At 47.2% G+C, this 27,241-nt stretch overlaps 1 protein-coding gene across 2 annotated transcripts in view; it reads left to right on the top strand.

Annotated features, from left to right (window-relative positions):
* The window catches only part of LOC134928198 (maternal DNA replication licensing factor mcm3), a 97,779-nt gene that overhangs the window by 19,312 nt on the left and 51,226 nt on the right, over window positions 1-27,241 (top strand). For both annotated transcript variants that reach the window (XM_063923660.1, XM_063923661.1), the window contains 3 exons: window positions 13,064-13,272; window positions 20,888-21,018; window positions 21,179-21,417. In XM_063923660.1, coding sequence (XP_063779730.1) covers window positions 13,064-13,272; window positions 20,888-21,018; window positions 21,179-21,417 — 579 coding nt within the window. The remainder of the gene's footprint in view (window positions 1-13,063; window positions 13,273-20,887; window positions 21,019-21,178; window positions 21,418-27,241) is intronic.

Raw genomic sequence — 27,241 nt, 5'->3', positions numbered from 1 at the left:
TATCAGCGTTTCACCTGAACCAGCCTATTGTAGTGCCTGCGGCTACAGACGACTTGAAGGACTCCAAGTTGTTGGACGTTGTCAGAGCCTTAAAAATATACATTTAAAGGACGGCTGGAGTCAGAAAATCTGACTCGCTGTTTATACTGTATGCACCCAACAAGTTGGGTGCACCTGCTTCTAAGCAGTCGATTGCTCGTTGGATTTGTAACAAAATTCAACTTGTACATTCTGTGGCAGGCCTGCCACAGCCTAAATCTGTTAAGGCCCATTCCGCAAGGAAGGTGGGCTCATCTTGGGCGGCTGCCCGAGGGGTCTCGGCATTACTACTCTGCCGAGCAGCTACGTGGTCAGGGGAGAACACGTTTGTAAATTTTTACAAATTTGATACCCTGGCAAAGGAGGACCTGGAGTTCTCTCATTCGGTGCTGCAGAGTCATCCGCACTCTCCCGCCCGTTTGGGAGCTTTGGTATAATCCCCATGGTCCTTTCAGGAACCCCAGCATCCACTTAGGACGATAGAGAAAATAAGAATTTACTTACCGATAATTCTATTTCTCGGAGTCCGTAGTGGATGCTGGGCGCCCATCCCAAGTGCGGATTATCTGCAATACTTGTACATAGTTATTGTTAACTAATTCGGGTTATTGTTTAGGAAGCCATCTTTCAGAGGCTCCTCTGTTATCATACTGTTAACTGGGTTTAGATCACAAGTTGTACGGTGTGATTGGTGTGGCTGGTATGAGTCTTACCCGGGATTCAAAATCCTCCCTTATTGTGTACGCTCGTCCGGGCACAGTACCTAACTGGAGTCTGGAGGAGGGTCATGGGGGGAGGAGCCAGTACACACCACCTGACCTGTAAAAGCTTTACTTTTGTGCCCTGTCTCCTGCGGAGCCGCTATTCCCCATGGTCCTTTCAGGAACCCCAGCATCCACTACGGACTCCGAGAAATAGAATTATCGGTAAGTAAATTCTTATTATTTCTCTTACGTCCTAGAGGATGCTGGGGTCCGCATTAGTACCATGGGGTATAGACTGGTCCACTAGGAGCCACTGGCACTTTAAGAGTTTAATAGTGTGGGCTGGCTCCTCCCTCTATGCCCCTCCTACCAGACTCGGTTTAGAAAATGTGCCTGGAGGAGCCGGTCACAGCTAGGGGAGCTCCTAGAGCTGCTTCAGTTTTATTATTTTTCTAAGAGTATTTTAGGCACAGGGAGGCTGCTGGCAACAGCCTTCCTGCTTCGTGGGACTTGGGGGGGGGGGGGGGGGGGGGGAGTAGTGTCCGCCCTGAGGGGTTTTGAGCCGCTATCTCCGCTGACAGGACACTGAACTCCTGAGGGTGATCGTTCACTCCCGCAGCATGCCGCCACCCCCTAACAGAGCCAGAAGATTCAGGTGGCAAGTGAGTCACCGACCCCCCTGGCAAGCGGGGAGCCGGTATGAAGATGGCGGCAACAGGGTGGGAGCACAGTACTAACTGCGATCCGGAGGCTCAGCGGTACACAGTGCGGCGCTTTGAGGGGCGCCCTGAGCCAGTGCCTATGCCCTACATTGGCCACAAAGGCTGTCAGGGACCTCAGTAACGCTGCCAGCACCATACCTCAGGCCAGTATAAAGAAGTGAAGAGCGGCAAGCAGCGCCATGTTTAGGGGGCGGAGCTTCTCAGAGTGGACACAGCAGTGTTCAGCGCAATTTTCCTGCCTGCAGATCCAGTACAGAGACGCTGACAGTGAGAGCAGTCCCTCCACGCAACTCCAGCTATCCTGTGCGGTACCAGGGGGTTGTAAAGGGGGGGGGGGGGGGGTGTGGCGGGCTGTGAAATTACTGTGTAGTCTATTAAGGTACACAGTCAGCGCAAGGTAGTTATATTATATCTACCTGTGAAGCGCTGTGTGTGTGCTGGCTCCAAGCTCTGTGTTTCTCTGTGGCATACTTGGGGGGGGGGGGGGGGGGGACTGTGTCTGACATTTTCCTGTGTGTGGGGGTTTGTTTTCTCACAGCCATGTCTAGGGACTGTGTCTTATTCTGCTGAGGACATTTCTTCACCAGAGGAATCCATTCCATGTACACAGGAATGTAATTTCTTGTCTCAGATCCCTATTAATGAGCGCGAGTGGTTGTCCGCTATTAAGGGAATGATCTCTCAGATCTCTACTAGGGTAGCTCATACGGAGACTGAAACTCTGGTTTTAAAAAAGGTCAGGTTATGTTCCTATTCCTTCAAAGTCCCCTAGCATATACTGTACCCACAGAAACGTGCACTTGCCCAGATTATGCAAGCCAACACGGATACCGACTCTGACACGGCAGACGGTGATGGGGATGTGCTGAGGGGGGTGGCATCCCTTGCAAAGGGGGTGCAGCTCATGATTGAGGCCATTAGAGATGTGTTACACATTACTGACACACCACCTGAGCAGGTTAAGGAGGCTTACTTTACAGACAATAAGAAAGCCTCGCTAACCTTCCCTGCATCTAAAGCGTTAAATGCTTTATTTGAAAAATCCTGGGAAGCCCCGGAGAAAAAATTCCAGATCCCCAAAAGGGTTCTGGTTGCTTTTCCTTTCCCTGAGGAGGATAGAAAAAAATGTGAAAACCCTCCTATAGTTGATGCATCTGTTTCCAGACTGTCAAAGAAGGTGGTTTTACCTGTCCCTGGATCTACCGCGTTAAAAGAACCGGCTGATCGTAAGATTGACACTACGCTCAAATCCATATACACTGCTTCAGGGGTGGTGTTGAGGCCCACTATTGCCTGTGCATGGATTTTGATAGTCAGTTATCTACCTTTTAACATTAGCTATATACTAATACCGTGTAGCCGTAATGGCCGCTAAACCACGTGCACGTGATACGCTCTCCGTACGCTATTTGCGTATGAAGGCCTCGCACGTGGTACGCAAATTACGTACACACGCTACGCTGGGTGTACGGAATACACACAGCGAGCGTACACACAGACAGCAACCTTTATAAACTTTAAACACAGAATATGTTCACACTGTATACCTTGGTACTGTAACACTAATAATGTACTGCTTATAGACCTTCTTAACCTTGTTAATATAAAAGCTGATTGAGACGCTCCAAATACCCTCAGCAATGTAATAAACACACAATACCTTGCTTTACTAACGAGATTTAGTTATGCAAAAAGGGAAAATACAGTTAACATCTTACACACTACAGGCTAACATCAATATCTAACAGAATAACTACACATAAATATACAATAGCGTCACAATCCTAACACTAACAGAGAGAGAGAGAACGTGGCAAAATACAGTCAGAGAATAAGGTGGTCACAGAGAACTTACACACTGGGGAATGATCGCTGCGCAGTCCTGGTCACCAGCTCCCTAGTTAGTCAATGATGAAAACCTTTTGTGGAGAGTAGACTGAGCTGGTCCAGTCTGGCTGTTCCTTATATACACTGCATACAGTACACTACAAAGGGACCTATATCTCATTGTTCATTGGACACAGGAATCTGTCTTCACATTACAACAAAAGGTCATAGGTTTGTTTGAACAGGTGGGCTGTGACTATTCCAGACTGCTCAGGTGGGAGGGAATCTCAGGATTCCCACCACATGGACAATGAACCGCAAATACAGTAAATGTCCAGAAACTATTTATAGACATAACTATACGCAGGAGCAATTAATCTCTACCTAACCAGCACCGGATTGTTTCTAATAAAATACTCTTCGGTTAGGTACCAAACACCATCGCTCAGACCCTATCTGACCCTTGGTATCATGCAAAGAGGAATTCCTTTGTTCATGAACCAGTTATACTAAACAAACTTAGTTATTATTAAGGGGACCATTACCTATAAAACATACTATTCGGATTAACTATGTAACGATCGAGTCGCCCACCAGACGCACACAAACTCTACCGTAAATGCACATACCACGCGCCTGAGCGCACGACCGTGGAGGCGCTGTCACGCAACTGCGAATATGCGCACGCACGGGAGAGAATGTGCACGTGCAGCGGGCAAGCGCATGGGGTTAATATATGGCAACGTGCAGCGTGATATTTTTCGACTTTGACAATTTCTAAGGCTATAGTAAAGTGGTCAGGCACGTTACTAGAGGATTTGGATACAATGGATAGAAGTGACTTTGAATTATTTTTACGTAACATACTGGATTCTGCGGGGTTCATGGTGGAATCCATGAAGGACCTGGGTATGCTGACTGCACGGATATCTTCCATGTCTGTCTCAGCTCGCAGGGGTCTCTGGCTACGCCAATGGTCTGCAGACGTGGAATCCAGAAGAAGTGTGGAGAACCTACCCTACACAGGTCAGGCTCTATTTGGGGAAGCATTGGATGCGTGGATTTCCACGGCAACTGCGGCTAAGTCACCTTACCTTCCCTCCGCTACACCTTCTATGAAGAAACCCTTTTCTTCATCTGCATCGCAGTCCTTTCGGATCGCTAAGACAAAAAAGGTCCAAGCCTCCTACCACCTTTAGAGGTGGTCGTGCAAAATCTAAAAAGCCTGCACCCGCAGGCTCCCAGGACCAGAAGCCTGCTTCTGGCTCCTCAAAATCCACAGCATGACGGTGGTCCGTGAAGCCTGGAAGACGGGCTGGTGAGTGTGAGGCTCAGACGTTTCAGCCACGTCTGGGTGTCGTCTGGCCTGGATCCCTGGGTACAGGACTGGAGTTTCAAGAGCTTCCGTCTCACCGATTCTTCAAATCAGGCTTGCCAGCTTTGCTGGTGGACAGGGCTATCCTACACGAAGCCATCCAAAAATTGGAAAAGTTGCAGGTCATTGTCCCAGTTCCGCCTCATATGCAAACCACGGGTTATTATTCAAACCTTTTCGTGGTATTGAAACCGGATGGTTCGGTCAGACCGATTTTTTTTAACTTGAAATCGTTAAACCCTTATCTAAGGGAGTTCAAATTCAAAATGGAGTCTCTGGGAGCGGTGATCTCAGGTTTGGAGGAGGGAGAATTTCTGGTATCCCTGAGTATCAATGATGCGTACCTCCACATTCCGATTTGGCCGCCGCACCAGGCTTATCTCAGATTTGCTCTGTTGGACTGTCACTGTCAGTTCCAGGCACTGCCATTCGACCTCACCATGGCACCGAGAGTGTTCACCAAGGTGATGGCAGAGATGGTTCTCCTCTACAGACAGTGGGTGAACATAATCCCATATCTGGATGATCTGATAAAGGCATCAACCAGGGAAGTTATTGCACTCTATTCTCACGACTCGTCTGCTCAGGGACCATGGTTGGATCCTAAACCTTCCAAAGTCACATTTGGAGCCGACAAGGAGATTGTCTTTCCTGGGGATGATCCTTGACACGGAAGTGCAGAGTGTTTCTACTGGAGGAGAAAGCGTTGGTGATTCAAACAATAGTACGGGATGTCCTGAAGCCAGCCCAGGTGTCTGTTCATCAGTGCATTTGCCTTCTTGGGAAGATGTTTGCCTCTTACGAGGCTCTACCGTACGGAAGATTTCATGCTCGATCCTTTCAACTGGATCTCCTGGACAAGTGGTCGGGGTCTCATCTACATTTGCACCTGAGAATTCATCTGTTGCCGAAAGCAAGGATTTCACTCCTGGTGGCTGCAAATGTCCCACCTTCTGGAGGGCCGCTGGTTCGGGATTCAGGACTGGATCCTTCTAACCACGGATGCAAGCCTCGGGAATGGGGCGTAGTCACTCAAGGGGAAACCTTCCAAGGAAGGTGGAGAAGTCTGGAATCTGGTCTTCCAATAAACATTCTGGAACTAAGAGCCATGTACAACGATCTTCTCCTAGCGGCACATCTGCGAGATCGAGCCATTCAAGTGCAGATGGACAATGTAACAACGGTGGCCTACATAAACCGACAGGGTGGAACGAAGAGCAGAGCTGCAATGTCAGAGGTGACTAGAATCATCCTCTGGGCAGAAAAACACTCATTGGCGCTGTCGGCAATTTTCATTCCAGGAGTGGACAACTGGGAAGTGGACTTCCTCAGCAGACACGATCTCCATCCAGGAGAGTGGGGCCTACATCCAGTGGTGTTCACGGAGGTAACAAATCTTTGGGGGGTTCCTCAAATAGACATGATGGCCTCCCGCCTCCACAAGAAGCTTCCGGAGGTATTGTTCCAGGTCGAGAGACCCGAAAGCAGTGGTGGTGGATGCTCTGGTGTCTCTGTGGGTGTTCCAGTCGATGTACGTGTTACCTCCACTTTCACTCATCCCAAGGATTCTAAAGCTCATAAGGAGAACAAGCGTTCAGGCAATCCTCATTGCTCCGGAAGAAGGGCTTGGTACGCAGATCTTCTGGATCTACTGCTGGAAGATCCGAGGCCTTGTCCTCTTCGGGAAAACCTGTTACAACAGGGCCGTTTGCTTATCAAGACTTACCGCGGCTACGTTTGACGGCATGGAGGTTGAACGCCAGATATTTGCTCGGAAGGGCATTCTGAACAAAGTCATTCCTACCCTGATACAGGCTAGAAGAGGAGTAATATCTAAACATTACCATTGCATTTGGAAAAAGTATGTATCTTGGTGTGAATCAAAGAAGTTTCCTACGGTGGAGTTTCAGCTGGGACGGTTTCTCTTCCTGCAGGCAGGTGTGGATATTGGGCCTGAGGTTGGGATCCGTAAAGGTCCAGATTTTGGCCTTATACATTTTCTTCCAGAAACAATTGGCTGCCCTCCCTGAGGTTTAGTCTTTTTTAAAAGGGGTTCTGCACATCCAGCCTCCCTTTGTGCTGCCTATGGCACCCTGGGATCTTAACGTGGTGTTGTAGTTCCTCTAATTGGATTGGTTTGAGCTTCTACAGGAGGTTGAGGTCAAGTTTCTCACGTGGAAGGCTGTCACTTTGTTGGCTTTGGCTTCTGTTAGACGGGTGTTGGAGTTGGGGGTTTTGTCTTGCAAAAGTCCCTACTTGATCTTCCATAAAGACGGGGCTTTGCTCCGGACACGTCAACAGTTCCTTCCAAAGGTTGTTGGCTTTTCATATCAACCAACCTATTGTGGTGCCAGTTGCTACTGACTCCTCAATTCCGTCAAAGTCCTTGGATGTTGTAAGGGCTCTGAAAATCTGTGAAGAGGACTGCTCGTTACAGAAAATCGGACTCTGTTTGTCCTGTATGATCCCAAGAAAATTGGGTGTCCTGATTATAAGCAGACGATCTCTCGCTGGATCAGGTGTACTATCCAGCATGCGTATTCTATGGCAGGATTGCCGTGTCCAAAATCTGTTAAGGCCCACTCTACTCGTAAAGTGGGTTCTTCCTGGGTGGCTGCCCGGGGTGTCTTGGCTTTACAGCTTTGCCGAGTGGCTACTTGGTCTGGGTCGAACACGTTTGCGAAGTTCTACAGGTTCGATACTTTGGCCTCTGAGGACCTAAAATTTGGTCAATCAGTTCTGCAGAAGCCTCCGCGCTCTTCCTCCCGTTCTGGGAGTTTGGTACATCCACATGGTACTAATGTGGACCACAGCATCCTCTAGGACGTAAGAGAAACTAGAATTTTAATTACCTACCGGTAAATCCTTTTCTCGTAGTCTGTAGAGGATGCTGGACGCCCGCCCAGTGCTTCGTTATCCTGCAGTGGTTACTTGGTCAGTACTGCTTTGTTCTTAGTTAAGTACTGCGTTATTACTTGGTTCAGTAATGTTGTTCAGCTGTTGCTGAGTTTCAAGCTAGTTAGCTTGGTTTGCCTTGTTTGTGTGAGCTGGTGTGAATCTCACCACTATCTGTGTTAAATCCTTCTCTCGAAGTTGTCCGTCTCCTCGGGCACAGTTTCTAGACTGAGTAGGAGGGGCATAGAGGGAGGAGCCAGCCCACACTCTCAAACTCTTAAAGTGCCAGTAGCTCCTAGTGGACCCGTCTATACCCCATAGTACTAATGTGGACCCCAGCATCGTCTACGGACTACGAGAAAAGGATTTACCGGTAGGTAATTAAAATCTTATTTTTATTGTACTACATAAAACGCTGACAGTCTCACTGGGGCTGTGCAGCGTTGGGTGCGCTGGGTTCCTCTCTTCTGTGTCTCCTCTCACATGCAATAGGGCAGGCTTGTATTGTTTTCAGTCTGTGTTGTATGTGTATATTGTCTGTATTTCATTATGGTGAAACAGAAATTATGCAGTGTATGTAATGCCAGATTCTCCACTATTTCATCTGGCTCCATATCATGTGAGCAGTGTAGTCAGTCATCACAAAATGCTGATAATTACATGGGGGAGAGTCCAGAGCCTTCCTGGCTGGGGGCTATAAAAACTATGATGTCAGATATGTCATCTCGGCTCACTGCCAATGCCAATAAAACACAAGAAGTGCAACAAGAGGAGGCTAACCTAACTGCTAAGGCTGATGCTTCCTATTCCTCGCTGTCTACAGGTGCACAAAAACGTGCTTTACCTGCAATCCTATCAGATTCTGATGTACAGGCTGATGGGGACCCCATAAGTGGGGATACCACCCCTACACAGGGTATAGAACCCCTCACATTGGCTATACGGGATGTGTTAAAGCTTCCCCTGGAGGATGCTACTAATCAGCAGTCCTTTTTCCTCCCACAAGACAAACTGACTGTCACCTTTCCTGATTCCAAAGAATTGGATGATTTATTTAAATTGGCTTGGAAAAAGCCAGATAAAAAATCAGCTGTCCAAAAGCTTTTTAAATACCTTCCCATTTGCCCCTGAAGGCAGGAAATTCTGGGAAGAATCTCCAGCAGTAGACGTCTGTCTCTCGCCGTTCTAAAAAGGCGGTGCTCCCAGCTCCGGACTTTTACGGTAAAGGACCCGGGAGATAGAGACCACGCTAAAATCTATTTTTCTATCTACACTACTGCAAGTGTAGCTCAGAGGCCGGTCATTGCTGGTTGCTGGATGACGCATGCCATTCATACATGGGCTTCTCAGATTCAGGAGGGTCTTTCGGGTGCTATGACCTTGGTTACTACTGTAACTTTCCTGAAACACATTCAGGACACAGCAAGAGTCCTCTGTGACTCCCTTAAAGAGATTGGCAATATAAATGCTAGAACCACTGCTATGGCTGTGTCTGAGTTTGATGGTGCTCCACCCCAACAATTTTTCAAATCAGGCTTGCCAGTTTTGGGAAATATGCGTGTTACGCTACTACTGGCCATCGACAAGTTGGTCCAGTCCCAGGTCTATCCAGTACCCCTGCACACAGCGAGGACAAGGTTACTACTCCAGTCTGTTTGTAGTGCCAAAACCAGATGGGTCTGAGACCCATTTTGAATCTGAAGTCCTTGAATCCTTACCTGAAGGTTTTCAATTTCAAGATGGAATCTTTGAGAGTGGTGATTGCGTGCCTGGAACAACAAGAATTCCTTGTGTCCTTGGATATCAAGGACGCCTACCTCCATATCCCAATTTGGCCTCCTCCTCAGGCCTATCTATGGTTCACCCTATTGAATGATCACTACCAGTTTCAGGCGTTGCTCTTCGGCCTGTCTACAGCTCCGAGGGTGTTCATGAAGGTGATGGCGGAAATTATGTTCAAGCTCAGAGTCCAGGGGGTCAACATTGTCCCTTACCTGGACAATCTCCTGATAAAAGCAAGTTCCAGGGAGCTTCTACTGCTCCATATAGATTGCACTATCCAGCTTCTGTCTCACCATGGGCGGATCCTCAATCTACAGAAGTCTAAACTGGAATCGTCTCAAAGGCTCCTGTTTCTGGGTATGATACTGTATACTGTAGCTCAGAGTGTACCTCCCAGAGGACAAGGTGAGAACACTGCAAGAGATGGTTCGCATGGTTCTCCGCCCTGCTCGAGTTTCTATTAATCTTTGCATAAAATTGTTGGGGAAAATGGTGGCTTCGTATGAGGCGATACGGTTCGGCAGGTTCCATGCCAGACCCTTCCAATTGGACGTCCTGAACAAGTGGTCCGGTTCACATCTTCAGATGCACCGAATGATTCAACTGTCACCCCAGGCCAGGATTTCACTCCTGTGGTGGTTACAGCCTTCCAACCTGCTTGAAGGTCGACGTTTCGGGATTCAGGATTGTATCCTCCTCATGACGGATGCGAGCCTGAGAGGATGGGGAGCTGTCACCCAGGGGGCGCAGTTCCAGGGCTGGTGGTCTGCCCAAGAGGCCCTACTTCCGATCAACATTCTGGAACTTCGGGCTATCTACAATGCTCTGATTCAGACCTCCCCTCTACTCAGGGATCAGGCGATCCAGGTTCAGTCTGACAACACCACGGCAGTGTCATACATCAACGGACAAAGAGGGACAAAAAGCATGGCCTGCATGCGAGAAGTGTCAAAAATACTTCTCTGGGTGGAAAGAAATGCAAGAGCGCTGTCTGCAATTTTCATTCCAGGAGTGGACAACTGGGAAGCGGACTTCATGAGTCGCCACGACCTCCACCCGGGGGAGTGGAGATTACAGCCTCAGGTGTTTCAACAGATTGTCGACGGGTGGGGATACCCGCAGATCGACCTGATGGCATCTCGCCTCAACAAGAAGCTTCGCTGCTACTGCTCGCGAACCAGGGACCCTCAGGCGCGTGCAGTGGATGCGCTGACGTTGCCTTGGCCTTAGCGGGTGGTCTGCCTATTTCCTCCGATTCCGTTGATCCCAAGGGTGCTCCAACAGATCAGACATCAGAGTCCAAGCAATCCTGATTGCACCGGATTGGCCCCGGAGGGCGTGGTACGCAACTCTACTGCACATGTCCATAGAAGACCCTTGACCTCTGCCGCTAAGAAAGGATCTTCTCCAGCAAGGACCATTCATCTACCCGGACTTACGGCATCTTTGTTTGACGACATGGAAGTTGAGCGGAATATCCTAGCTCACAAAGGGCTTTCCAAAAAGGTCATTGCCACTATGGTGCAAGCCAGAAAACCTGTGACGTCAAAACATTATCATATCTGGAGGAGATATGTCATTTGGTGCGAGGAACGCACGTATCCGCCTGCTGAGTTTCACTTGGGACGTTTCCTGCAGGCTGGTGTAGAAAAAAGCTTACGTCTGGGTTCCGTTACAGTCCAGATTTCATCTCTCTCAATTCTCTTTCAGAAGAAATTGGCTGTGTTGCCAGAAGTTCAGACCACCTTATAAGGGGTACTCCACATACAGCCTCCCTTTGTGCCGCCTACGGTACCCTGGGCTTTGGATGTAGTGTTGAAATTTCTACAGTCGTCCTGGTTTGAGCCTCTGACGGTAGAAGACAAGTACCTCACATGGCAGACGGTGATGTTATTGGTCCTGGCTTCTGCTAGACGTGTCTCAGAATTGGGGGCCTTATCGTGTAAGTCCATACTTGGTCTTTTACGAGGACAGAGCGGAGCTCCGGACTAGACAGCAGTTTTTGCCAAAGGTTGTCTCCGTGTTCCAGCTGAATTAACCTATTGTGGTTCCGTCCTGTTCTGACGCTTTGGCTCCTCTGGAGTCTTTGGATGTTGTGCGTTCCTTAAAGATCTATGTCAGGCGCACAGCTCGGGTCAGGAAGAAGGATTCTTTATTCGTGCTTTATGATGTGCAGAAAAAGGGTTGTCCTGCTTCAAAGCAGACCATTGCTCGTTGGATTAGGCTTACCAGCCAACAGGCCTATTTGTCGGCAGCCTTACCTGTTCCTCAGTCTCTGAAGGCCCACTCTACAAGGTCAGTGGACTCTTCCTGGGCGGCTGCCCATGGAGTCTCGGCCTTGCAACTATGCCGAGCGGCTACCTGGTCGGGGAAGAACACTTTTTTGTGAAATTCTACAAATTTGATACCCTGGCCAAAGAGGATACCCAGTTTGGGCAGGCGGTGCTACAGCAGTCTCTGCAAGTTCCCACCCGTTCTGGAAGCTTTGGGACATCGTACTAATTCTGTCCCCAATATCCCGTATGGCTGCTAGAGAAAATAGGATTTTAAATACCTACCGGTAAATCCTTTTCTCGTAGTCCATAATGGATATTGGGCACCTGCCTCTGTGCGGTGACTTCTGCACGTTATCTGTTCTGTGTTTCCTGTTCAGCTGTTGCTGTTTTTCTGTTGCCAGCCATTGCTGGCCAGGTTGTTATGGTGTGCTAGTGTGAAAATCTCACCACACTTCTCTCAAGTATGTCCTTTCTTCTTCAAGCACTGTTTTACCTATAACTGCCTGTAGGAGGGGTCAAAGAGGAGAGGAGCCAGCACACTCAGTGGAAGAAATTTAAAGTGCACTTGCCCCTTTGGACCCATCTATACCCCATCGTACTAATTCTGTCCTCAATATCCCTTATGGACTACAAGAAAAGGATTTACCGGTAGGTATTTAAAATCCTTTTTTTTTTTTCTCTGTATACAGAATACAAATAGGTTGGGAGAGAAAAAAATTGTTACAATACAGTATGTAAGAACAATGCATCACACTGCAGTAATTGGCTTGTCTGTACCATGGGAGCCCATTTATCATTGCTTGCATTTGAATTGCTGTCTCGGAAGAGAGATTAATTGGTGACATCTGTTTTTTAAACTTTTACACTACTTGACTTACCAAAGCAAAGAATTTGGAAACACTGTACATTTTCAAAATACCTTTAGAGAATACAGTAAGTTCATGACGTTTGTAGTTATGCCTACCGTAAATGGCTTTTTAAAAATTCCTGTAAGTTAATAACCACTGCTATATTACTGTATTATCACAATGCCTGTTTAATTTATCCAGGGATGTGGGAAACTTGCTTCTTATAGTATTTAGGGGGACTTGTACTAAGCAGTGGTAAAAGTGGAGACGTGAGCCAGTGGAGAAGTTGCTCATGGCAACCAATCTGCATTGACGTAGCATTTCGAATTTGCATACTATACAATTGTATGGAGCAGCTGATTGGTTGCCATGGGAAATTTTTCCACTGGCTCACTTCTCCACTTTTATCACTGCTTAGTTCATGTCCCCTTTAGTGTTGTAAGCAGTATCTGCTCCAGAGGGGGGGGCCTGCAGTACAGTCCAAAATTCAAATAGGGGAGCCACAGCAACTGCCACCACCAGCGCTGGTTTGTGCAGTATGTGATCTGTTTAGTTTTAGAAGACCCGTGTTATTAATTGTGCAGTTTCATTCCAGATTGCTGAGTAACGCATTTGGGCAGGTTGTGGCATTCCAGAGAGCGTTAAAGGACTTGGTAGCTTCTATTGATGCAACATACGCCAAGCAGTTTGACGAGTTCGGCATTGGATTTGAAGGCAGCTTTGGCGCGAAGCATGTGTCTCCTCGTTCTCTGACAGCAGGTTTCTTGGGAAATTTGGTCTGCATTGAAGGAATTGTAACAAAATGTAAATAATCATTGCTTACATTTCATGTTGTGAATTGTTTACCTGAAATATCCAGAAATACTTAGTTGCAGCACACAGCTGGAGTCCTGGGGACTGTGACATATACTTTTCCCAGAGCTCTGGTTCTGTACATAAGGGGCACAGAAAGATCATTACCTTTGTAAATGGAGGCAGAGGGTGTGAGTGAGATCAGAACACAGTCCTGTGGTTTCTGACCAGGACTATCAGATAAACTTAAGCTAACAGTCTATGGGGTCTATTTACTAAGCCTTGGATGGAGATAAAGTCCCAGCCAATTGCTCCTAACTACTATGCCACAGGCTGTGTTTGAAAAATGACAGTTAGGAGCTGGTTGGCTGGTACTATTATCTCCATCCAAGGCTTAGTAAATAGACCCGTGTATTAATTAGCACACGTACACACACACATCCACACTAGAGTTCATTTTTTGTTGGGAGCCAGTTAACCTACTACTGGATTTTGGGCGAAAACTGGAGTTCCCAGAGGAAACCCACGCAAGTACGGGGAGAATATACAAACTCCACGCAGTTAGGGCCATGGTGGGAATCTAACCCATGACCTCAGTGCTGTGAGGCGATAATGCTAACCACTACACAGTCCGTGCTGCCCGGTAGTATAGCCTTGACTCAGTGTGTATAAAAAACAAATGCCATAACCTTTAGGTGGAACTGTGGAAAGAACCATGAATTCAGATATGTACAGCAAATCATTTTTTACTTTACAATTTCTCTTACGTCCTAGAGGATGCTGGGGACTCCAAAAGGACCATGGGGTATAGACTGGATCCGCAGGAGACATGGGCACACTAAGACTTTTACTGGGTGTGAACTGGCTCCTCCCTCTATGCCCCTCCTCCAGACCTCAGTTAGATTCTGTGCCCAGGAGAGACTGGACACACACTAGGGGAGCTCTACTGAGTTTCTCTGGAAAGACTTTGTTAGGCTTTTATATTTTCAGGGAGACCTGCTGGCTACAGGCTCCCTGCATCGTGGGACTGAGGGGAGAGAAGTCAGACTTCTTCTGAGTTAAGGGCTCTGCTTCTTAGGCTACTGGACACCTCTAGCTCCAGAGGGTTCGATCACTTGGTGCGCCTAGCTGCTTGTTCCCGGAGCCGCGCCATCACCCCCCTCACAGAAGCCAGAAGAAAGAAGCCGGGTGAGTATTAGAAGAACAGAAGACTTCAGACGGCAGAAGACTTTAGTAACGGAAGTACTGCGCAGCGGTCGCGCTGCGCTCCTTGCTCCCACACACACCAACGGCACTCGCAGGGCGCTGGGGGGGAGCGCCCTGGGCAGCAAGTTACTGGAGCCTTGTTTTACACTGGCAATATACATATTAGGGGTGCCTGGGCACTGTGTATGTACCCCCGCCAGTATAATAATTAAAATTTTAGCGGGACTATAGCGCGCCGGGAAGGGGCGGGGCTTAGCCGCACAGCTTACAGCGCCATTTTCTCTTCTCCACAGTGCATGTGGAGATGCTGGCCCGGACCTCCACTCTCCTTACAAGTAAAAAGGGAGCAAAATGGGGGGGGGGGGGCACAGGCAATTGGTGCTATATATATGTATATATTCAGCGCAGACATCATATATTTATGTTGTAGTATATGGGCGCTGGGGTGTGAGCTGGCATACTCCCTCTGTGTTCTCTCTGCAGGCTTCCCTGTGGGTCTGTCCCCTTTGTCCAGTGTGAGTGTGGTGTGTCGGTACTGCGTGTCGACATGTCTGAGGCTGAGTGTTCCCCCCCGGAGGAAGTTACGGGGGGCGCGGAGAAGGATTTGGGAATGACTCTGTTGGCACAGCCGACTGCTGATTTGGGTGAATATGTTGAGTACATTGAATGCAAATGTGGCATTATTGTCTAAGAGGCTAGATAAATCTGATTCTCAGACACAAACGTGGAGAAAATCCATGGAGGATGCTTTGTCTCAGGTACAGGCCCCCTCAGGGTCACAAAAACATTAGTTTACCCAGAGGGCAGATACGGATACCGACACGGACTCTGATTCCAGTGTCGACTTCAATGAGGCCAGTTTACATCCGAAATTGGTTAAGAGTATTCAGTACATGATTGTGGCTATTAAAGATGTTTTACATATTTCTGAAGTGCCTGCTGTTCCAGATACGAGGGTTTGTTTGTATAAGGGAAAAAAACCAGAGGTGACATTTCCCCCCTCTCATGAACTGAATGCTCTTTGTGAAAAGGCTTGGGAGTCGCCTGACAAAAGGTGGCAGATTCCCAAGAGAATTTTTATGGCATATCCTTTCCCCTCTGACAGGGAGAAATGGGAGTCATCTCCCAATGTGGACAAGGCTCTGTCCCGACTGTCCAAAAAGGTGGCGCTTCCGTCTCCTGACATGGCTGCCCTAAAGGATCCGGCAGGTCGCAAGCAGGAGATTACATTGAAGGCCATTTTCGTCACTACTGGTGCACTCCTCAGGCCTGCTGTGGCGTCGGCATGGATGAGTAGTGCTATTGCTAAGTGGGCTGATAATTTAGCATCTGACATGGATTCCCTTGATAAGGATAACATTCTTTTGACTCTTGGTTATATCAAGGACGCTGCAGATTACCTAAAGGATGTGGCGAGGGATTTTGGCCTCTTGGGATCAAGGGCCAATGCCATGGCGGTCTCGGCCAGGAGGGCGCTGTGGATTCATCAATGGAATGCTGATGCCGACTCCAAGAAAGCTATGGAAGCTCTCCCTTTTAAAGGTAGTGTCTTGTTTGGTGACGGCCTTGCTGACCTGGTGTCTACCGCAACTGCGGGTAAGTAATCTTTTCTTCCTTATGTTTCTGCACAACAGAAAAAGACGCCCCATTATCAGATGCAGTCCTTTCGGCCTAATAATAAATACAAAAAAGGAAAGGGCTCGTCCTTCCTCACTTCAAAGGGTAGAGGAAGGGGAAAAAGGTCGCCTGCTGTGTCTGGCGCCCAGGACCAAAAGTCCTCCCCCCGCTTCTGCCAAGTCCACCGCATGACACTGGGGCTGCCCTACGGGAGTCCGTGCAGGTGGGGGGCCGTCTCCGAATCTTCAGTCAGGCCTGGTTTCAATCGGGCCTGGATCCTTGGGTCTTAGACATAGTGTCCCAGGGGTACAAACTGGAGTTTCAGAAGATGCCCTCCCACCGCTTTTTCAAATCAGCCTTGCCAGTTTCTCTTCCAGAAAGAGAAGTAGTAAATGCTGCAATACAAAAGCTGTGTCAACAGAGGGTCATTGTCCCGGTCCCCCCGTCCCAATGGGGGGAAGGGTCCTATTCGAGCCTCTTTGTCGTGCCAAAGCCGGACGGCTCGGTCAGACCGATCCTGAACCTAAAATCCCTCAATCCGTACTTGAAAACTTTCAAGTTCAAGATGGAATCTCTTCGAGCTGTGATCTCCAGCCTAGAAGGGGGGGATTTTATGGCATCAGTCGACATAAGATGCCTACTTACACGTCCCGATATATCCTCCTCATCCCATCAGGCCTTCCTAAGGTTTGCGGTGCAGGATTGTCATTACCAATTTCAGACGTTGCCGTTTGGGCTTTCCACGGCCCAGAGGGTCTTCACTAAGGTGATGGCGGAAATGATGGTACTCCTACGCAAGCAGGGTGTCACAATTATCCCGTACTTGGACGATCTCCTAATAAAGGCGAGATCAAAAGAGCAGTTGCTAAGAAATGTGGAACTCTCCCTGACGGTTCTGCAACATCATGGTTGGATTCGAAATTTGCCAAAGTCTCCGTTGATCCCGACAACTCGGCTACCCCTCTTGGGCATGATCCTAGACACGGAACTACAGAGTGTTTCTTCCGGCGGAAAAAGGTCTGGAAATCCAGACCATGGTCAAGGAGATTCTGAAACCGGCAAGAGTGTCGATTCTTCAATGCACTCGAGTTCTAGGGAAGATGGTTGCGGCTTACGAAGCCATTCTGTTTAGCAGGTTTCATGCCTGGGTGTTTCAGTGGGATCTGCTGAACAAATGGTCCGGGTCTCACCTGCACATGCACCGGAAAATAAGTATCTTCAGGGACCAGAATTGCTCTCCTGTGGTGGCTGCAAAGTTCTCACCTTCTAGAGGGACGCAGGTTCGGAATCCAAGATTGGGTACTGCTGACCACAGATGCAAGTCTCCGAGGTAGGGGTGCAGTCACACAAGGAAGAAGTTTCCAGGGAAAATGGTCAAGCCAGGAAACATGTCTCCACATAAACGTTCTGGAGTTAAGAGTCATTTACAACGGCCTTCTGCAAGCGGAACACCTTCTTCAAAGTCTACCGGTCCTGATTCAGTCGGACAACGTAACAGCGGTGGCGTACATAAACCGCCAGGGCGGAACAAAGAGCAGAGCGGCAATGGCGGAGGCCACAAGAGTTCTCCGCTGGGCGGAAAAGCACGTGAGCGCTCTGTCAGCAGTCTTCCTTCCGGGTGTGGACAACTGGAAGCAGACTTCCTCAGCAGACACGATCTCCATCCGGGAGAGTGGGGACTTCATCAAGAGGTCTTTGCAGAAGTGACAAGGCGTTGGGGAATTCCTCAAATAGACATGATGGCATCTCGCCTCAACAAGAAGCTTCCGAGATATTGTTCCAGGTCAAGGGACCCCCAAGCCAGTGTAGTGGACGCCCTGGTAACTCCGTAGGTGTTTCGGTCGGTATGTGTTCCCTCCACTTCCTCTCATTCCAAAAGTGTTGAGGATCATAAGACGAACAAGGGTTCCGGCAGTACTAGTCGTTCCAGATTGGCCACAGAGGGCCTGGTATACGGATCTTCAGGAATTGCTCATAGAAGATCCTTGGCCACTTCCTCTCAGAGAGGACCTGTTACTGCAGTGGCCATGCGTGTTTCCGGACTTACCGCGGCTGCGTTTGACGGCGTGGAGGTTGAACGCCAAATCCTAGCTCTTAAAGGTATTCCCGGGGAAGTCATCCCCACTCTCCTTAAGGCTAGAAAGGAGGTCACGGCAAAACATTATCACCGTATTTGGAGAAAATATGTCGTGGTGTGAAACCAAAACAGCTCCTGCGGAGGAGTTTCACTTGGGTCATTGCCTCCCATTTTTTTGCAGGCAGGAGTGGATGCAGGCCTGAAATTAAGTTCCATCAAAGTGCAGATTTTGGCTTTATCTATTTTTTTTTTTTTCAAAGAGAATTGGCCGTCCTTCCTGAGGTTCAGACTTTCGTGAAGAAAGTGCTGCATATACATCCTCCATTTGTGCCACCCGTGGCACTGTGGGATCTTGAAGTGGTGTTACAGTTTCTTATGTCTCACTGGTTTGAACCTTTGTGAACGGTTGAGTTAAAGTTTCTCACTTGGAAAGTGGTCATGCTTTTGGCCTTTTGACGAGTGTCAGAATTGACGGCTTTGTCTCACAAGAGCCCATATTTGATTTTTCATGTGGACAGAGCGGAATTGAGGACTCGTCAACAATTTCTGCCGAAGGTGGTTTCTTCGTTTCACATAAATCAACCTATTGTGGTACCTGTGGCTACGGATGCTGTGGCAATCCCAAAATCTCTTGATGTCGTAAGAGCTTTGAAAATTTATATCGCCAGAATGGCTCTTGTTCGGCAAACGGAGGCTCTGTTCGTCCTGTATGCTTCCAACAAAATTGGAAATCCTGCTTCCAAGCAGACTATTGCACGCTGGATTTGTAATACGATTCAGCACGCTCATTCTTCGGCTGGGTTGCCATTGCCGAAGTCAGTAAAGGCCCATTCTACCAGGAAGGTTGGCTCATCTTGGGCGGCTGCTCGAGGGGTCTCGGCACTTCAACTTTGCCGAGCAGCTACGTGGTCGGGTTCAAACACTTTTGCTAAATTCTATAAGTTTGATACCCTGGCTGAGGAGGACCTCATGTTTGCTCAATCGGTGCTGCAGAGTCGTCCGCACTCTCCCACCCGGTCTGGAGCTTTGGTATAGACCCATGGTCCTTTTGGAGTCCCCAGCATCCTCTAGGACGTAAGAGAAAATAGGATTTTAATACCTACCGGTTAATCCTTTTCTCCTAGTCCGTAGAGGATGCTGGGCGCCCATCCCAGTGCGTACTGTTACTTGCAGTTGTATTGTTGGTTGTTGTTTTCGGTTAACACGATGGCTGTGTATCAGTTATGTTCAGCTTGTTGCTGTTTTTTCGTTCATACTGTTATCTGGTATTCATGCTATTCCAGTTGTACGGTGTGTTTGTGGTGTGAGCTGGTATGTATCTCACCCTTAGTTTAACAAAAATCCTTTCCTCGAAATGTTCGTCTACCCTGGGCACAGTTCCTATAACTGAGGTCTGGAGGAGGGGCATAGAGGGAGGAACCAGTTCACACCCAGTAAACGTCTTAGTGTGCCCATGTCTCCTGTGGATCCCGTCTATACCCCATGGTCCTTTTGGAGTCCCCAGCATCCTCTAAGGACCAGGAGAAAAGGATTTACCGGTAGGTATTAAAATCCTATTTTTATAAGGTGATTCTTTAGTGACTGAGGCACTGGTTACATTTTTAACATGTAGGGCGAGATGTGATGAAGTCTCATTTCGGCGGGTTGCCGGCTGTACTCTGCCTTTTTTTTTTTTTTTTTTTTTTTTTTAAAGGGACAATCCTTTACAAACCATGCCTTGTACATGATTGCCTTTTTAAAAAAGTCTGCATTCAGCCGGCAACCCGCATGGCTGCCGAACACAGACTCCATTACATCCTGGCCGTAATGTAAGTTTATAAATAGCATTATACTATACAAGTAATAAATACAGTATATTGCTTAATGCCCCCAATATGGGTGTGGTCTGGGCCGCAAGTCTAGTAGAGACTAGAAAATGAAACGCCTGTACTAATGGGCAATACAGATTGTGTACTTACTGTGGAACAGATCACTGCACCCTGTACTTTGATGGTTATATTTGGCGTTATATTTTGAATAGCAATAGACACATTTATTGGTTAGAACGTGGGGATTAAACAATGTGACTACAGCTCTAGGCATCTGAGGGCTATCATACACTGGAGTTACAAACTAGTGTACATGTGGCATGGAGTCCTTGATATGCAGAGGCTGAGCTGTTATAATTGCTGGCTGTACCAAACTCCTTATGTCAGAAGGGTTCATTAACTTCCGAGCAATTATATGCAGAATGCAGGAACTGATGCACACTACAAAACACTTTGTGCTTATTTTGTGTTTTTCTAATTTAGCCTGACTAGAAGCTGGTTATAACAGATGAAGGACAGGATTAAGGTGGGCCTTGGGCTGAAAATGAAGGGCCTACTGTGAGAACCAGAGTAGGTGTGGCCAGTGCCATGTGGGCCTGTACACCACTACACTGCCTCAATGATCTCTCTAGATACATAAAGTAGAAGAACTGCATCATTTTGTGAGAAAAATACTTCTACTGCAATATTTATGCTTTATGCCCAAACGTATGGCTAGCTGGCAGCTGATCATGGTGATGGAACCATTTTTAGGTGGAGGCCTGGAACTGTAATCCCATCTGCCCCATTGTTAATCTAGCTCTGAACAGGTGACTGATTTAGTGTGTGTGCAGAAGCGGTGGTATGTACGTAACCTTGGATCCTACTAGAGGTTAGCACCTTGATAGAAATTTGAATATACTGTATCTGTTCTTTCTAGGTTCTTTGGTGAGACCTAAGGTTATGCGAAGTGTTCATTATTGCCCAGCTACAAAGAAAACACTGGAAAGGAAATATACAGACCTTACATCACTGGAGCCGTTTCCATCTAGTGCCATATACCCCACCCAAGTAAGTGATTTTATTTCTAGAATGGTTTATTGCATATTATGGCTTCAAAGTTGTCATCTGTATCACTGTAGTGTTTTGCACACTTTATTCCTTTTTTTTTTTTTACCTTGTCCTTGCTTTCTGATTACCCTCATTTTATTAATTTCTGTAATTAACTCAGGATGAAGAAAACAATCCTCTTGAAACAGAATTTGGGCTGAGCACATATAAAGATCATCAGACTCTGACTATACAAGAAATGCCAGAGAAAGCCCCTGCAGGGCAGCTCCCTCGTTCTGTTGATATAATTGCAGATGATGACTTAGTGGACAGGTGTAAACCTGGTGATAGGGTACAGATAGTGGGCATATACCGCTGTCTTCCATCAAAACAGGGAGGCTTCACATCTGGTACATTCAGGTATGACATTTTTAAATACACTCAATCTTTACAAATTTTTACAATATGTAGAAGCCAAGAGCAAGACTTTAGCACAGGGGTGGGCAATAAGCGTCACTCCAACTGTTGTAGAACTACACATCCCAGCATGTGATGCAAATGTTGTAATATGACCACATAGCAAAACTATGGCAGGGCATGCTGGGATGTGTACTTCTACAACATCAGGAGGGACGCTCCCTCCCCCTCCTCCCCCCCCCCCCCCCCCATGATTCCTGCTTTTAGCATCAAGCCATGGGTGGGTTGGCCTTCACTAGTTTGTCCTTTTATCTCATGTACGTGTTAAACCCAAAGTACAATTAGCTGGACTAAAATGCACCTTATTGTAGAAAGTTAATATTAAAAATGTATCTGGACATTATCTGAGAATAATCATGTTTGTGTAGCTGTAATGTAGACACGCAAGATTGCTGCTAACGCTCTTCTCTTCAGCGTAGACTGGGAATGGAGCAGACCTACTGGTTGTATGATCTTATGATAGATCACTGTGCTTTTATCCACGTTGTACATTTATGACAGTCACTAACTAATAATGGAATAGTCCACCATACAGACATTGGGAGTGGAAAATGTCAAAAGCTTATCTGCTGCCTGGATGAATAAAGGCTTGTACGTTTGGTGCCTTTGCATAGTAATCTTGCTACTATCAACCAATGTTGACCATTCCATTTCTTCTCTATGGGACTTCCATGGTCTAAAACTGTCCCTATGAACACCCAAAAAAGGAGTCTGCGCTCACCACTTCATTGTGTTAAAAACCACTGGTAGACCATGGTGAAATCTTATCCGAATTGTTTCCAAAAAAGGGTGAGTGCAGTTACTTGCACCATTTTGCTTTACTTTCTGGGTTCCATATTGGAATACATAAACAGAGGTAATGACCTGAGCTACGCAAGACTTCATTACACTGGACAACCTTTCTATAGATGTTTGATGGGAGCTTAAACAAAGAGCTCTTTCTTCCCTGGCTGCAACTCTTTGGCATTTTACTGCTGGCCCAGTTTAAATGCCCAGTTTAAATGTAAAAATTAAGGTGAAAGGCCACATCTGTCAATCCCCAATGACTGCTCTCTGCTTTCATTTCTTAACAGCTGTGGGAGGTACAATTGCGCAATATGCAGACATACAGTATGGGCCCATTAAAAGATCAATGGATTTTAGCTAATGTAGTATTTAGCTACAGATCTTCCATAAGCGCCCAAACTAAAGACTTTTGTATAGTCCAAGCATTCAGCAACTAGTGACTTTAAAACCTTTGCATGACAGTCTAGGGTCCTTTAATAAAGACCCAAAATTCCCTAGTTCTTTCAGATCAAGGCTAAGTGCTCTACTTTAACTATTTCTTGTCAGAAAATCCTCATGAGCATTTCGCACTACTCTGGACCTGAAGCAACTCTACAAATTTCTCAATGCAAGATACTTTTGCATGTAATGCATAAATGTAATTCTCCAGCCATCACAAAGGGTGCTTACTTTAATGTCCAAGTGGTAGTTCAGCACAGTAAGCCGTTCTGGATCATGGGACAACATTTCCAACTTGTCTCTCTTTCTTTTTGCCTGGTGAAGAGTCTAAAAACTATAACCCTCATTCCCAGTTGTTCGCTCACTAGCTTCTTTTAGCAGCATTGCAAACGCTAGGCCGCCGCCATCTGGGAGTGTATCTTAGCTTAGCAGAATAGTGAACGAAAGATTAGCAGAACTGCTACTAAATAATTCCCTGCCGTTTCGGAGTAGCTCCAGACCTACTCCTAGACTGCGATCACCTCAGTCAGTTTAGTTCCTGGTTTGACGTCAAACACGCCCTGCGTTCGGCCAGCCACTCCCCCGTTTCTCCAGCCACTCCTGCGTTTTTACCTGGCACGCCTGCGTTTTTTAGCACACTCCCTGAAAACGGCCAGTTTCCGCCCAGAAATACCCACTTCCTGTCAATCACACTACGATCACTCGAGCAATGAAAAAACGTCGCTCGAGCTTGTGTAAATCTACAAAGTTTTGTGTGAAAGTACTTAGCGCATGCGCGCTGCGTACCATGCGCGTTTCTGCAGTTTTTTTCACTTAATCGCTGCAGCGAGCGAACAACTCGGAATGAGCACCTATATACAAAGGTGTTGTAATTGATAAACATAGGGTCAAGATATGGCAATATTTGGATGACTTCCTGGTGATGGGAAGTTAGAACCATGCAGTTGAAAGACAATGGAGGTAATAACCTTACAAAAGCATGGCTGGATTGTGAACTAGTCATCTCCTCTCATCTGATCCCAGCAAATAAAATTCCTGAGTATGTAGCTATCTGCCAACTGTCAGAAAAACGTCACTATGCAGTCCTTGATGCAGATCGATCAGTGAGGAAAGGGCTTCAACTGTTTGAAATGTTCCTCAACCAAATGGTTGGACCTCTCCTTGCACATGTGCAGTCTACCGCTGATTTGGCTGACCCTTTGGCATCTTGATCACAACTTTAGGTTATCAAGATCCACCAAGAGGTCTATTACATTATGGCAACATAAAAGACTAAAGATAATGGACACATCAGTTAAACATAAAATGGCTAATACATAGGACAGACTACACTGCTACAGAAATTCCCCTCCTGACAAAATATATTGCAACGTACATAGTCACAGGAAGAGCAGATAAATTCACATAATGTATTGGGAGGGAGAGCAGTATGGAAAACAATGCAACATTTTCAATATATACCAGGAAATTGCCAGAAACAAATATATGATGGCAGAGATAGCAAAGCTGCTAGAAATCTGAAGTCCTTCCAGCCTTTTCATGGTGCAGGCTTCAAATTCTGTGGCTTGTTACCTAAGACGAGCATTCCAGGGGAATGGTCTCTACATCAGGAAGTCCTTCAACTACTGACAGATTCAGGTTTTCTTAACTGGACATTTTGGTAGCAAAGTACCCAAATTCTTACGTCTGCACAATGTTTCGTGGACTAAATGAGTGTAGTAACAGTCCCATGGACATTTCAGCTAGCCTATATCTTCCCTCATTTTTTATCTCGTGCTGAGAAGACAAAAACTGTGCCCACACCCCCTTTACCTCAGTTACTAGGTCAATTCCGGAAATGTATTTTGATGATGCTATCCATCTATATTCAGTTATTCTTTGTTCTTTGTGCAACCTTTTTGTTCTTTTCTGTTTGGCAAATTACAGTATCAAGATTTTTATGCTTTGACCGTATGTTATTCTGTATACGGATTCTTCTGTTTTGTATCAAATGTTTCAATATAAAATTTGACAAGAGGTCAAAAACTAGACCATAAACGCTGATGGCAATCGTTCTGTTTTAGATACATACCACATATGTTATCAGTAGCCTGGTTACCATTTGGCAAGCTTATGTTTTGGAAGGGTTCCTGATTGAATGGTGACCCATTCTACAATATCAGTGGCTGCCTCTTGGGTAATGTGAGTGTCTCTGGGAATCTGTTATCCAAGACAGCAATTTCTTCATCTGTTCGAACAAAGTTCCACAAAATCAATGTTTCTCATACGTCCTAGAGGATGCTGGGGATGCTTCAAGAACCATGGGGTATAGACGGGATCTGCAGGAGACATGGGCACACTAAGACTTTGAATGGGTGTGAACTGGCTGCTCCCTCTATGCCCCTCCTCCAGACTCCAGTTAGATTCTGTGCCCAGCGAGACTGGATGCACACTGAGGAGCTCTCCTGAGTTTCTCAGAAAAATACTTTATTTAGGTTTTTTTATTGTCAGAGAGACCTGCTGGCTACAGGCTCCCTGCATCGTGGGAGTGAGGGGAGAGAAGCAGACCTACTACTTTAGAGTTCAAGGGCTCTGCTTCTTAGGCTACTGGACACCATTATCTCCAGAGGGTTCGATCACTACGGTACGCCTAGCTGCTTGTTCCCGGAGCCGCGCCGTCACCCCCCTCACAAAGCCAGAAGAAAGAAGCCGGGTGAGTATGAAAGAAGATCAGAAGACTTCAGTGACGGCAGAAGACGGCTTGAGGTACCGCGCAGGCGGTCGCGCTGCGCGCCATGCTCCCACACTGATCACTCCACTACAGGGTGCAGGGCGCAGGGGGGACGCCCTGGGCAGCATGGGGGGCCGCAATTACCACTGGCATGCAATTTAAGTGCCCAGGCACTCGTTAAGGGACCCCCGCCAGTAAAAAGAATTTTGAGCGGGACTGAAGCGTGCCGTGGGGGGCGGGGCTTAGCCGCGTAGCTCTCACCAGCGCCATTTTTCTCTTCACATGAGGCTGCAGAGACGCTGGCCCTGATCCTCTACACTGCTGTGCAAGTAACTGGGTGCAAAACGGGGAGGGGGCCACTCGTAATTGGTGAAATATATTATTTGATAAAAGCGCTAGCACGTCTGGGCAGTATTGCTGACTTCAGAACCGGGATAGGCGCTGGGTGTGAGCTGGCTGAACTCTCTCTGTGTCTTTCTAACAGGCTCCGCTGTGGGTCTGTCCCCTATAGCCCAGTGTGTTTGTGGCTGTTGGTACGTGTGTGTCGACATGTCTGAGGCTGAATGCTCTTCCCAGGAGGAGGCTGGCGTGGGGACCGTTCTGTGAGAGTGACCGTGTCGGCACCGCCGACGGATGATTGGGTCAATATGCTGAGTGTTTTAAATACAAATGTGACTAAGTTGGCTAAGAGGTTTGATAAATCTGAGTATAAGAACCAGACATGGAGGAAATCCATGGAGGATGCTTTGTCACAGGTCCAGACCCCTTTGCGGTTGCAGAAACGTGCATTTGCCCAAATAGCAGATACCGACACGGACTCTGATTCCAAATTACATCCAAAACTGGCTAAGAGTATTCAGTACATGATTGTGGCGATAAAAGATGTTTTACATATCACTGAGTACCCTGCTGTTCCTGATACGAGGGTCTGTATGTTTAAAGGCAAGAAACATGAGGTAACTTTTTCTCCGTCTCATGAACTGAATGCACTTTTTGAAAAAGCTTGGGAAAATCCCGACAAAAAGATACATGTTCCCAAACGAATTCCAATGGCATATCAGTTTCCCTCTGGGGACAGGGACAGCTGGGAGTCCATCCCCTCGGTAGACAAAGCTTTGTCGCGTCTATCCAAAAAGGTAGCTCTTCCGTCCCCTGACACGGCTGCCCTGAAGGATCCTGCGAATCGTAAGCAGGAAAATAACCCTGAAATCCATTTATGTCGCTACTCCGGCCCGCTGTTGCTGCGGCATGGGTGAGTAATGCTATTGAAAAGTGGGCGGATAACTTGTCATCTGAGGTAGATTCCCTAGACAGGGATAGTGTGCTTTTGACCTTGGGTCATATCAAGGATGCTGCAGCGTATTTAAAAAAAGCGGTAAGGGATATTGGCCTTTTGGGATCAAGGGCCAATGCCATGGCAGTCTCTGCTAGGAGAGCATTGTGGATTCATCAATGGAATGCTGATTCTAAGAAGGCGATGGAGTCTTTACCGTTTAACGGTAAGGTCTTATTTGGTGACGGCCTCACTGACCTGGTCTCTACGGCTACCGCGGGTAAATCATCTTTTTTACCTTATGTTCCTGCACAGCAGAAGATATCGCCTCACTATCCGATGCAGTCCTTTTGGCCCAACAAATTCAAAAAAGGACGTGGGTCCTCCTTCCTTGCTGCGAGGGGGAGAGGAAGGGGAAAAGGTCACAGGCTGTGGCAAGTTCCCAGGAGCAGAAGTCCTCTCCGGCTTCTACCAAATCCACCGCATGACGCTGGTGCTTCTCTGCGGGAGTCCGCTCCGGTGGGGGCACGTCTCAGACTCTTCAGTCAGGTCTGGATGCA

The sequence above is a fragment of the Pseudophryne corroboree genome, chromosome 5 (assembly GCF_028390025.1).
Source record: "Pseudophryne corroboree isolate aPseCor3 chromosome 5, aPseCor3.hap2, whole genome shotgun sequence".
NCBI classification, from domain to species: domain Eukaryota; kingdom Metazoa; phylum Chordata; class Amphibia; order Anura; family Myobatrachidae; genus Pseudophryne; species Pseudophryne corroboree.
Note: the sequence above shows the minus strand (reverse complement) of the source record. Positions and strands in the feature narration are given on the sequence as shown.